The 13,537-nt window shown below is 43.1% G+C and overlaps 1 protein-coding gene across 1 annotated transcript in view; it reads left to right on the top strand.

Moving 5' to 3' along the window:
• The window catches only part of dicer1 (dicer 1, ribonuclease type III), a 33,331-nt gene extending 20,247 nt beyond the window's left edge, over positions 1-13,084 (top strand). The window contains exons 21-30 of the mRNA XM_041953461.1: positions 841-946; positions 1,863-2,038; positions 2,663-3,398; positions 3,821-3,973; positions 5,400-6,035; positions 6,889-7,144; positions 8,048-8,316; positions 10,194-10,356; positions 10,517-10,592; positions 12,722-13,084. Coding sequence (XP_041809395.1) covers positions 841-946; positions 1,863-2,038; positions 2,663-3,398; positions 3,821-3,973; positions 5,400-6,035; positions 6,889-7,144; positions 8,048-8,316; positions 10,194-10,356; positions 10,517-10,592; positions 12,722-12,887 — 2,737 coding nt within the window. The 3' untranslated portion in view covers positions 12,888-13,084. The remainder of the gene's footprint in view (positions 1-840; positions 947-1,862; positions 2,039-2,662; positions 3,399-3,820; positions 3,974-5,399; positions 6,036-6,888; positions 7,145-8,047; positions 8,317-10,193; positions 10,357-10,516; positions 10,593-12,721) is intronic.
• Positions 13,085-13,537: the final 453 nt, after the last annotated feature.

Here is a 13,537-nt window from a genome sequence, read left to right as displayed (position 1 = left end):
ACAAGCATAAAACACCCAGGACTGTAACTGAAGGGCATCCCGCCATCCGACAGGGACAATAAAAGATGCGTTTTAGGTTGGTCGCAGGATGGAAGGTAGAGCCAGCCTTTAAAAATACAACTGCGATTAAACCATAATTTTAAGCTCTTACAAAGTTGTCAATGTATATTGAATGTGCAAGCACTGTGTCACACACAGGCACAGCGAGAAAATAAACTGCAACAATGACGTCTGAAAGCAGCGTTTCTAAATGTGAAAAGAAAAATGTTTACGCAAGCTTTTCCAGTTGTTATTAAAAATGTGAATTTATGAATTCAATGAATGTCAGATTAATCAGAACAAATAAATTAATATGTATGTAACAAATTTACAATTACATATCATGTTAAAATCTCATTATTTCCATTGTGTTTTATTTATGCCAGAAGTTTTTTTTATAGAAAATGAGCCATTTATAATTGGTTGAAGCCCTGACACCCAAAATGCTGACAGAACTATCTGCAGTCAAGTTGCATTTTGGGTAACTAAGGTGCCTGGTTTTGATAAGGAAGAGGAATGCATGGAATAAAAACACCAATGTCTCCAGTTCAGCTGCTTTTTTTAAAATTGTGCACTGTGACTCTGAAAATGTTAACTGCAAAGCTAAATTAAAGTTTTTGGAATATGTTCACTGAGGTCTTGGAACTCGGTCTTGAAATGTGATGAGCAATGTGATGAGCAACAGCCAAATTTGGAAGCACAGTGTCATAAAGTCACAGTGTGATGACAGCACTCTGGAAGCATTCCTCTTTGTACATGCGTTGGGAAAAAGTAGTGACTTTTGTTTTCTTGTGCTCTCAGACTGAACCTGTTAACCCCTCGGCACCTGAACCAGAAGGGCAAAGCCCTGCCACTCAGCAGTGCAGAGAAGAGGAAGGCCAAGTGGGAGAGTCTGCAGAACAAACAGGTAACAGCTGCCTCTGTGGTCACACTGACTGTAGCCCCGTGCCCCCCTCCATTTGTTTCACTGAGACCACTGTCCTGGCTCCTGCAAAAACAAAACTCGGGGTCTGCTGGAAAAAAGGTTGCACCTGGCTGAAGTTTTGCAACAATGCAATGCAGCTTCATCCAATAATGCACTGCATTGATCTTGTAGTTGTGGAGAATGGGTATAAATGGGTGGATGGTGAAAATGGTGTAATATTAGCTACAAGCAACACGACTAATACTTGTTAACTTGGTGTTAACAGTTTCACATAAGACAGGTAAACGTAAATAACGTACCCTGTATGATTTCGTGACGGTCCACATCTTTGGTGGTGTTTCACCAGACCTTTGTGAGCAAACAACCGTAATGTAAACGGCAACATTCAACACTGCAAATCTTTCAGTTCAGCTGAAAAATCACTCCTCTTCATAGCATAAGAGTCACATCCAACAGATGTTCTGATTTTCTGTTTCTATCGTTCACTTGTAATTTCACCTAAACTAGCACGGTAAGGACTTTCCTCCATCTCGTCTATTGCGGTTTTCACTTCCTGCCCTCCATCTGAATTTAATGTCTCTTTTCCATCATGCATTTTTGATTTCCATGTCTTCTAAGCTTTCTGAGACTACAGCTTTGCTGTTTTTTCGATTTGTTCAGTTTACATGTATGCAGGTGTTGTTCTTGTGTATTACAAGATTTGCAGAAAAGGCACTAGTAACCAGTTTCTACCTGTTCAGTTTCACTATATTTAATGCTTGAAGTCTTGGTTTTCCTATGGAAATCTCTGCTGTTGATATAAATTCAGACATGTTGGCTGTACAGAAATGAGTTTCAGCTATATCCCCATGCATACATTCTGTACTGCAGCTGTCTTACAGTGTGTTGTGTGTTTCAGATCCTAGTTCCAGAGCTGTGTGCCATCCACCCCATCCCCGCCTCCCTGTGGAGGAAAGCAGTGTGTCTGCCCAGCATCCTCTACCGCCTCCACTGCCTCCTGACTGCCGAGGAGCTCAGAGCCCAGACAGCCAGTGAAGCTGGAGTGGGAACCCAGACCCTCCCGCCCGACTTCAGGTCCCCGTCACATCGCTGCACAACATTTGAGCTCAGTGTTTCAAGAAAATGAGCCACTTGCAGTTTTTCCATTGGCTGAATCTGGACTTTATTTAAAGAATGGAACCATGGCCCCTCAGCATTATAATCTATTGTAATACTACAATTGCATTTGTAAATTCAGGCAATTCATGCATAATCTCTTACATCGTTATAGTGCAACATAAGAATTATGACGGCACTGCTCTTTGCAACTGGAAAGACACCTGCTAAATCTGTAAGAATTAATTCAGAGGTATATTTGCATGGTGGCTGCCGCAGGTGGTACATATAAACACTGTTAGTGGAGTGTGGATACTATCCACAGCATTTCCAAATGCACTGTGGTGGCAATTCCCACTAGTGCAGGTATTCTGTTAGTGCCAAAGCAACACCATGGAGCTGGGCTTTAACAGTGTCCACAGTCTGAACCTTTATCAGCAAATCTTTAGGAAAATCCAGACTGAAAACAGAATCACTGCTGACAAAGGAATGTGATTTTATAAAATGCTTAATTTTGAATAGTATCTTCAGATTGTGACCATTGGTGTTTAAACTTACCCAGACAACATTCTAATGTAAAGATGGTCTGTGTGCATGTGGCAGGTATCCAAACCTGGACTTTGGCTGGAAGAGATCTATCGACAGCAAAACGTTCATCTCCTGTCCTGAGTCCTGCAGCGAGGATGGAGAGGGTCACTGTAAGCACCAAGAGACTGTAACCCCCGACCCCGATTCCCTAACACATCCCAGTAGTCACCACTCTTCCCTGCCCGAGCAAGCCACCTGCACGAGGAACCTAATCAACGGCACTGCCCTAGTCGCCGACTGTGACGACGACGGCCACCAAGATGAGCACCTTCACCAACATGACAATTGCCAACGCTCCCAGCCCAGCTCCCCTGGGCTGCAGAGCCCTGAATCAATACAAACCACTACCTCAGTTCCCGTGCAGCCCTCTCACAGCTTGAAGATGCCCAGCTCCTGTCCTCCAGAGCCTAGTGATGAATGTACACCAGGGAGGACCTCAGACCACACAAATAAAGCTACCTCAATCTGCAGCCGGGCAGCCACGGGTCCCAACGCTCCCACAGCACCTTCTCTTGACCTTGCCGCTGTCCCGCAGCACAGAACCCAGGCAGGAGACTCCCCCAAAAGCCTGGGCCCCAACCCAGGCCTCATCCTGCAGGCCTTGACCCTATCCAACGCCAGCGACGGCTTCAACCTGGAGCGGCTGGAGATGCTTGGCGACTCTTTCCTCAAGCATGCCATCACCACGTACCTGTTCTGTACTTACCCCGATGCTCATGAGGGACGACTCAGCTACATGCGCAGCAAGAAGGTGAGACACGTCACTACTTTATATAAGGACGTGGCATTATTTCTAAGAAAATACAGATACCTATCAGTTCATTCATGGATCGCTAGTAAGCGTCACCTGCTAGTCTGCTGTTGTACAGCGGCACAGATCCACAATCAGATGGGTCAGTAGTCAGAGATGTAATGTTGTAACGAGATATGCGCACTCTACCAGTCATTGCAGCTTCTGATTGGTCAGCTAAGTCAACCAAGATATCAGTTGAACTCCTTCTCATCTTTCATCCATCTATACCAAAACAGCAGATGAATAACCACTCAGCCCTCTCACCTTTTATTAGTCTCCATTAGTATCCACAAATAAATTGCACGTGACTTCTGTATTGAAACTACTGATGATGCCGTGCACACGACTCGACTCATGCTCTGTGGTTTGCCCATGCCCAGGTGAGCAACTGTAACCTGTACCGTCTGGGGAAGAAGAAGGGGCTCCCCAGCAGGATGGTGGTGTCCATCTTCGACCCCCCTGTTAACTGGCTGCCTCCTGGCTACGTGGTCAACCAGGACAAGAGCAGCACAGACAAACTGGATTCAGAGGAGGTCAGTGGGCTTCCTGCTGCACTCTTGCTTTATACTGCACTGCATAACACACTCTGTTATCACTTATTTTTGTCTCTCTGTTCTGTGTATGTGCATGCGTGCACTGGAATTGTACACATGGATTAGGGTTTGGCATTAAAAAAAGAATTGACTGTAGGTATTTGTTAGTTATAGGATTTAGAGAATTACTGCTCAGTGGTAGGCCATTCACAATACAGTATTTATGGTTAATAATCCATCCATTCATTGCTGTCTTAGATGTTGCTACTGTTATGATGTTGTCAGGCCACTAGAGGGCAGGCTTCACCTTGTCTGGCAGTACACCAGGTTTGTCCATAGCATTTAACTCCAGGCTTTGCCCTAGATTTAATACAATGAAAATTAAAAAATCTGAAATTCTATTACACTGAGATGATGATGATGGTACATAGCATGTGGGACAAGAGAGCGGCTCATTGGTTGTTAGAAATATAACACAAGATGAAGAATTTAGACAAATGTACCAAAGAGACTCATTTACAAGAATAGCACCTCTGTAGTAGGGTGGGTGATATAATTATCCAATACCATGGGATGGTATAAGTTTATCAACCAACTGATCTCATCATCGTATTATCATGGCTATCTTTTTTAAATATGCTTGTATACTCAGTATATTAGCATGTCAGACTATAAACTTTTAGAAACCAAGTAGAGTCTTAAAATGACCAACTACAAAACTAACTGTAATGGAACTAAAGGGGTGATGGAAACAGAGGGCAGCCCCACTTGTTCAGCTGCACCCTGAATTGTCAGCCTAAATTGGCGACTTTAAGTCACTGTGGAAAACTCTGATTCAGGTACAGCCCTAGTGCTTTTAATTGTATTCCCTGATGCTTAAGATTGTCATTTATTTGGACAGGCGCTCTTATTTCGGGCAAGGCAACATGCCTCAACTATATCACACTGCAAGGAACACTGCTACAAGCACAGACGAATGACGAATAATAAGATAGAAGTGCTCTTTAAAGACTTGAGTTCTGCAGTTGTCTTGGTTCAGACTATGGCAGAAAGAACAGGCCACAGATAAATGTTTTTTTAAGTTATAAATGATTGGCAGTGTCAGTATTTCGACAAATGTGTAAGTCACAACTCTTGTATTATAGCTTTATTATTATAAGGACCATTCCTAACCACAACTAAAGAGAGTGACTTGTCTGAGTCATGAGTTCGGTTTGGCAGCGTCTCCTTACACGCTGCAAAGGCCTATTGAAACTTGTAATCTGCTTGAGTTTCATCATTTTTACAACATGTTAGCAGCTCATATTGGAACTCTTACACCACGAAGGTTCATTTTAATGGCGAGCTCCTAAAAATGACTCTTATACTTCATTCTACTTCCTTTTTACTTGAACTCTGCTTTCCTCCTGCTCTGTCTATCATCCAGGCCAAAGAGGAGCTTCTGGCCAACGGGCAGTCTGGAAATGACTACGATGAGGACGATGAGGAGGGTGAGGAGGTGGACGAGGACGGTGAGCTGATGCTGAAGGATGAGCCGAAGGATGAAGTCAACATGGAGGACGATCTGGAGTATTACAATGAGCACATCAAATTCATCGACAACATGTTGTTAGGATCTGGTGCGTTTGGGAAGAAGATCTCTCTGAGCGGCTTCCCTCCCTCTCTCACCACGGCCTCTGGCTCCTCCCCTGCCATGGAGTCTCCATACGAGTGGAAGGCCCCCAAGAAGCCCCTCCATCCCACCACAGCCCACTACCCCTCAGAGCCGGTGCCCAGCGGGCCCTCTGCAGAGGAGTTTGACTATAGCTCATGGGACGCCATGTGCTATCTGGATCCCAGCAAGGCGGGAGAGGAGGATGACTTTGTGGTGGGTTTTTGGAATCCGTCGGAGGAGAACTGCGGCGCCGAACTCGGCAAGCAGTCCATCTCCTACGACCTGCACACGGAGCAGTGCATCGCCGACAAGAGCATTGCTGACTGTGTAGAGGCTCTGCTGGGCTGCTACCTGACCAGCTGTGGAGAGAGAGCCGCCCAGATGTTCCTCTGCTCACTGGGCCTCAAGGTGAGCGAGGACCTCCACTCCGTTCTGTCTCAATATCTCATCATTCAGCAGCGATACCTTGGCACAGAGTGCAACACTATATATAAAGATCATCTTATCTGGATTCAGAGCATTCAAATCTTAAAACGCTGTTGAAAATGGTATTAGTCATAGTATGTTCCTCTCTCTTCAATATGGCAGCTGTTCTCTAGGAATTGTGGGAATTGGCGTTGGATATACAACTACCAAGTAAAAAAGTGACGTGCCATCGATTCAGCTCTCACATAAAATGAAGTACACAAACCCTCACGTCATACAAACAAGCAGCTTTGATTATGTCCACACTGATGCATTTATTTTAAAGCTTAAGTGGTCTCTGTCCAGATGAGTGTTTAAGCATCGTTCCACACACACAATATGCAAACCCGTGTCTGCGCACGGTTGCTCCTGCAGGGATTCATTCATTGCACAGACAGATGTTTTCACAGCACATGCACACCCTGTCTTGCACCACACTTATTGGCTTTACATGTAGGGTTATGCTGGCTGCTACAGATAAACCATCTTTTTAAAAATCTCTATGTTCCATACTTGTGTTGCTTTTAAATGAATCTCTGTGGTTTGGAGTTTAGTGGCATTACTACACTCCAGTTGGGACTGTGATGTAAAAAGATCAGACTTAGATATATAATAAATATAACATCACATGACTAATGACAGTTGAGTGAAAAGTACATTTGTCCAATGATTTTGGGTGTTACAGATAAACGTTTGGAGGAACCAAAGCATGCAAGGCGCTCCTCCAAAACAACCAATCTCAAAACTATCAGCGGGAGTTTAGAGAGGTGTTAAAAGTTGTTTTTGTTGATAACAGGTGTTGCCATTGGAGAGAGGCATCCTGACAGCAACAGTGGTGCAGAGCCGTCAGACCACAGCTATCGACCTGTGCTACGGCTGGCTGAAGATCCCACCCCGCTGCATGCTGGACCATCCAGACGCAGAGCGGACTCTCAACCACCTCATCTCTGGCTTCGAGAACTTTGAACGAAAGATCAACTACACCTTTCAAAACAAGGCTTACCTCCTGCAAGCCTTCACTCACGCGTCCTACCATTACAACACCATCACAGGTCAGACTTCAGCTCACAGCATCATCACAGCTTCTTGACCACCTTGACTGCTGCTCAGCTCTGGTGCACTGGTGTCTCCACAGACGTGGATTTGACTGTTTACACATTCAGCAGAACGGCATTAGCAACAATCGGGCTCATGTTCCCGGCCACCTGCAGCTTGTTGCATCCTGCATTCTGGTCATACCATACACTACATACTAAGTGGAGATTTACACTGAATTAAAACAGGTTACCCCATAGGAAGTAGTTTTCACATCGACAAAATAACACAATATATCTCAAACTACAAAATGTTATGCCAATAAAGTTAGAATAAATTCACAAATAATGTATGTTAGATTAGCAGTAAAAGTGCTAATTCTGAAACGCACACATTTCTCTATGTACACTATGAAAAGAGAAAGAAAGAAAGTCATATCTACATTTGTGAAGGGTTGGCAGTGAAGTTTAATATATCCTTTGGCCTTAAAACTGCTGTTTTTGGAAGTGTCTTTACAGCTGATGCTGCCGTGAGAGCAGATGTTTCGTAGCAACTGCTTTATACTGGTTGTTTTTGCATTTGACATTAAACTAAATCAGTCAATGTGTATCCATGATCCTGGAGTTAAAACTATCCAGTTAATTCATTAGTAGCAGTTGATATAACCTACGCTTCAAAACCCTGCATAACTAACTGCATTATCACTTAGAAAAACTCAGTGGCACGCAACCACACGCTACATAGTCTGTCTAGCAGTTAAACAGTCCACCCTGCTTGCGTGATGCGTCTTGTCTGTGTCACATGTATCTCAGCTGTTAGGGTCATTTGAGCCGTTGTCAGTTAGTGCGTGAATGCGCTCTGCTTTGTTTCATTTCATCTGCCCACATCTCAAGCTGTTGTTTATTTCCCTTTCTCTTCAGATTGTTACCAGCGGCTGGAGTTCCTTGGTGATGCAATTCTAGACTACCTCATAACAAAGCACCTTTATGAAGACCCACGGCAGCACTCTCCCGGTGTGCTGACCGACCTGCGCTCAGCACTCGTCAACAACACCATCTTTGCCTCTCTGGCCGTCAAGTACGACTACCACAAGTACTTCAAGGCCATCTCGCCCGAGCTTTTCCACGTCATCGACGACTTTGTGCAGTTTCAGTTGGAGAAGAACGAGATGCAAGGCATGGACTCCGAGGTGAGTCCCGTCTCTACCAAAAACACAACTCGCATCAGTACTGTAACAACAGAGTCCTGTAGGAAGAAACCTAATCTTTGCTGTTGTAGTTTTTTTTTCCCCTAAAATAATAGTCAGCATTCAAAAAGATCTGCCTGAATAACAAGGCTGTCAGCTTCTATCAATCTGTTTCATATTCCACGGATTTCAGCATCGAAGAGAAAATGCAGTTGGATTTAATTTGCCTGGAAATGGCTATCTTGGCACCAGATCTCCTCTCATTCTGCTTGAGAGGTACTTCTATGCCTTGGGACAGCAGGCACATACACAAGCACACTGAAGAAACAGCTGAAAGAAATGAAGAAATGTGCCGCAGTAATGTGGTACCACTCCGCTGCTCGCTATTCATCAAATGAGAGTAACAATAACATGATGAAGCTGTTAATGTAGCATGCTTTAACTGTTACTTGTCATGTCAGTACATTAACAATCAGCAGTGGATGTTTGCAGTTGAGATTGTCTACAGGCTCATATTTGATACTTTTAAAAACGGTTTGCAGAACAGCTTCGCTTGTTTTTACTTGGAGCTCACCCCCTTCATATATTAAAAAAAAAAAAATCATTCAAAACCAGACTGTTTACATCATATGCCTTTCAGCCGTGTTAATACCTAGATGGAAATCTGGTGCTTATTTAGAATACATAGAATCGTGGTTACATTGGTTACTCTTGTTTTAGCGCCAACAGCAGCCAATAGGGGTTTTGCGATTGTGTCATGTGACCCAAAACCAGGGTTTTCCCTTGTTTTCTGGAGAGCTCAGGTGCTGTAGAAAATGTGACGTTATTCGACTAAAAACAACTCGAATCGTTCCAACATTTTAAAAAAACGTCCACAGAGGTTGGAGTTTTTCCACATGACAAAAAAAGTTAAACAAGGTCACAGATGAAGTAGGCGTGGTGTCCTGAAGTAGTCCTTCACATTTTTTGAGTGAGCCATAAAAAATAATCACTAAATAACATTGGTTAAACAAGGAACAAACACTGGAATTTACCCAAAGTGAGGGTGAAGCAACTAACCCGCTGTCTGGGTGGATATGGTTAGGATTTTATCTTTATCTTATACATACTCTTATTGGCCTGGTTCTTTAGCAGTAGTCTAACCTCTTCTTCTTCTTTGCTTTTTTTTAGTCAGCATTTGTAAAAAGAATTCATTTATAACAGGATTAGAATTGATTTATATTTCAAATCAAATAAAATATTGTTCCTAGAGCAGCACTTGTAAGGTTTACAACAGCAAAGTCACGATATACACTAAAACAAATCAGAAATATCAGGAAAATCAGTACTATTTCAAATACAGGGCCAAAGTTAAGATGAGTTTAAATGAAGAACGCAGACATCCATCACTATCAGTCCTTCCTCTGTTGCTGCTGTTTTACTGCTTGTAGAGAGGAGGTGCTGCTGTCTCAGCCAGGAGATAAGACCCAACTCACCAATGCACCCAAATCATTTTCGTATTGACAACACTGACTACACACTAATTTTCATGCTGCATATGCAGCGATAAAGGAAAGAAAAGCACTGTAGTAGAGAAGGATCAGCATTTCATGCAGCTGATTGTAGATAAAACCGCTTCATTGCAATGTGCCCAGAGCACCCTGGGCTTCACCTCTGGACTCTGTACATAATTTACCGTAATCTCATTATTGACAGCTTGGTTTGATGATTTTGGCTACTGTATTTATCCACAACCTGCTTATTTTACTGAAAATAATTGTCTTCATTCAAAAAATCTTTTGTAAAGCTCTTTTTTTTTCTTTTAATTTGCCCATATCACCCAGCCCTAGGTGTGTGTTATGAAGGTATCAGCTAACAACTTTTTGTGTTTTTGCTACCAGCTGCGACGCTCTGAAGAAGACGAGGAGAAGGAAGAGGACATCGAGGTCCCAAAGGCCATGGGAGATATCTTTGAGTCGCTAGCCGGAGCAATTTACATGGACAGCAGGATGTCATTGGAGACGGTGTGGCAAGTGTATTATCCAATGATGAGGCCACTTATAGGTGAGAAAGAGGGAAAGCACATTTATTTATATATTTTTTCCCCAGCCATGATTGTTGAGCAGTGAATGCAGGGAACATGAGTGATCGCAAACATTCAGCATTTTTGCCAGCTGTGTTGACCTGTTACTCGCATAACCCTCCATCTCCCCACCGCCTGCAGAGAAATTCTCTGCCAATGTGCCACGCTCTCCTGTGAGGGAGCTGCTCGAGATGGAACCAGAAACTGCCAAGTTCAGGTAGGAGATCAGCACCTCCACAAAACTGTATTTGCTGTATGCTTATGTCATGACATTATATGGAAGAACAACCAAAGCTAAATGAATAGCATCTACATTTGAATTAGACAGAATGGAAAACATGCAGGTACGCAGGTGTTCCACCCGCTCCTATCATAGGACAGTCACAAATGACAACGAGTTAGGTTACATTCCAAGTACATGTTAAAAAACACACATTTACATATCATGGACATGAATATTGATAAGATCCTCACGGCACAGAAGAATAATATCTGGTCCACTGCTATCACACCTTCAATATGGCCAGATCTAGGGTCTGCTCTCACCGGCGTGGTGCAAAGATTAGATGCTCCTTTACACACAGCATGAGGAGGGTTATTGAAACAAGTAAAGGGTCTATATTAAAATGAACAAGTGTTTCTTTAAAACCTCTTCAATGTCTCTTCCCACTGTTGAGTACTGAACTGTACTGACAGGTACTGTAATTCTGGACTGATCGGATCATTATGGCGATGTTGGTTGGTTGATTTTGAAGCTGTTCTGTGGTTGTCTGGGCTTGTTATTGTGTTCTTTCTCTAAACGTGAAATTACCTCCATTCATTATGATTTGTGTACTTGGTTTACTCCAAAATGTACAACCCTCCCCTCCTTTGGGAATATCCGGGGCCTGGGTACTGTAGATTCCTTTTCCTATATGTTTAAGGGGGATCATACTCTGAATGCAGTGGTATGCAAAGCTACCCTTGGTCAACGTGAATAGCTAAGCAAGTGGAAGAAGACCCGGCTCCCAAACAGCATGAAGTTAAAGATATTATTTTAAGCTAGATTACTTCTTTATGTCTGGGTTTTATAGTTTCAAAATAACAAAAAAGGAAAAGGGCCAGACGTCAGGTCAGTTCTTAGTCACCAGCACCCCCTTCGGAAGGTATCTCAGCTTGTAAAGGCTTTCTGTACCCTGTTGAGAGTCTTTCAGTTCTTGTTTAGATCCAGGGACTGTGAGGGCCATGGCAAAACCTTAAGCTTGAGGCTCTTGAGGTAGTCCACTGTGAATATTGAGGTGTGAATGAATATAGGGCGCCACTATTCAGTTTAGCCATAGGTGTGATGGCTGTGGACCAGATGTTATTTTTTTGTGCTGTGAGGATCTTATCTATAGTCCTGTGTATGATGTGCATGTATGTGTTGTTTTTTTTATAATATAACTTGTGAGTTGTATTTCACTGATGTCATCATGTGACACTGGTGAATGGTCAGAGCATTTGTATTTAAATATTGCATCTCAGTATGTACGTCTAAGTCTGAAGAAGAGCGTACATTGGCGTCATTAAATTGCACTTAAGGGGGCCTCAGTCAGTGTGCAGGCCTTTTGTCAGCCTTTCATTGCTGTCTTCTCCAGCAGGTCCAGCTCCTGCCTTTTATTGTGTTTGGATGTGCTCGACTACTGTGCATTGTCAGCATTGTTACATGGTCATAAAAAGAGTTTTATCAGCAGCACGAAGGAAAGGAGGGCAATTAATGGTCGTACGTCAGTCAGTCACATTAGACAAAATCCAATTACTGTAAATGCATGTCACCCATGAGAGGGTCTGTGTGAATGCTGACACCTGCCCCTGTCCGGGAGCATGCTTGTGGTGACTACGTAGACCTTACACACCGATAAACGTGTGAGCATCTCCACCTGTGCAGAACAGAATTGGGTGTGCATCTGCTGTCTTTGTTCCTGCCCTCAAGCTGCTGGAAGGTTTTTTTATATGAAAATATCTGTGAGAAGTTATTTACGTGAACATAAAGGGGATTCAAGAACTTCAAAAGGGAAGCAACTGCAAACAAAATGTTATTTTTCTCAATGGAAAATTATTTGGTATGTAAATAATTCTGTTGTACCACTCGAATTAGTGATGTGGAAATGTAAATTATACTAAATGTATGAAGACAGCAGGTAAATATTGAGGAGTTGTTGTGTTTCATCATATGGGGAACAGGGGAAAGTACTAACAAATGTCTGTCACCAATAGCCTGTTAGAAATAAAGACTTGGCTCTCTCTGTAGTTGAGGTAAATAAAGGCCGTTGTTGAAGAATGTTCAGTATCTGCAATCTGAAACCGTTACCTTTCCTCTGTGTGCAGCCCTGCAGAGAGAACATATGATGGGAAGGTCCGGGTGACGGTGGAGGTCGTCGGTAAGGGCAAGTTTAAAGGAGTCGGCCGCAGCTACCGTATCGCCAAGTCGGCGGCAGCGCGACGAGCTCTGCGCAGCCTCAAAGCCAATCAACCTCAGGTCCAAAACAACTGAGCTCAGCATTAGCCCCTAAAGCTATTGACGCTAATGGAGACAAAGCAGCGGCGGCGGTGGCGGCGGCGGCTTCCCAACACAGCGCAATGCTAGCCCTATATCTTCAGCCTGCGATGGCACAACCAAGGCAGCCAGGGAACACTGTGTGGAGACGCAACAGAAGAAGCAGACTGATCTCATAACAGATTTCACATCAGATTTTGTACCTTTTTTTTTTTTTCTTCTTTTTTTTTTTGCGCAAACACAATCTTTACTTTCCCTCTCTGCTTTGTGTAATCACATGAGTGCTTTATTAACGTTTAGCAAAGTGTTTAAAAAAAAAAAGGTCAGGTCGCGATGTCTATTCCTCACTGTTTTTGATTTTTTTTTTTTTTTTGGTTAACCTCCATATCAGTGAGATGAGGCTTATGCTTATTGTGTAGTATTAGACTGTACATAGTTCAATCAAAGGTGTAAATCAAAGTATGTAGTAGGAAGAAAAAAAAAAAAAACAAACGCTAAACTCCTCAGCCTGTGCACTAGTGCCAGTCAGTTTTAAAGCGGTTTTTAAAACGCTAATGGCAGACATGGCTAACAGATACCACTGGAGCAAAAACCTGGTGGCACTTCTGTCTGAAATCTGTCTTGAAATGGTATTCTTAATCATTTTT

The sequence above is a fragment of the Chelmon rostratus genome, chromosome 15, assembly GCF_017976325.1.
Source record: "Chelmon rostratus isolate fCheRos1 chromosome 15, fCheRos1.pri, whole genome shotgun sequence".
NCBI classification, from domain to species: domain Eukaryota; kingdom Metazoa; phylum Chordata; class Actinopteri; order Chaetodontiformes; family Chaetodontidae; genus Chelmon; species Chelmon rostratus.
This window is presented reverse-complemented; position numbering and strand designations above follow the sequence as displayed.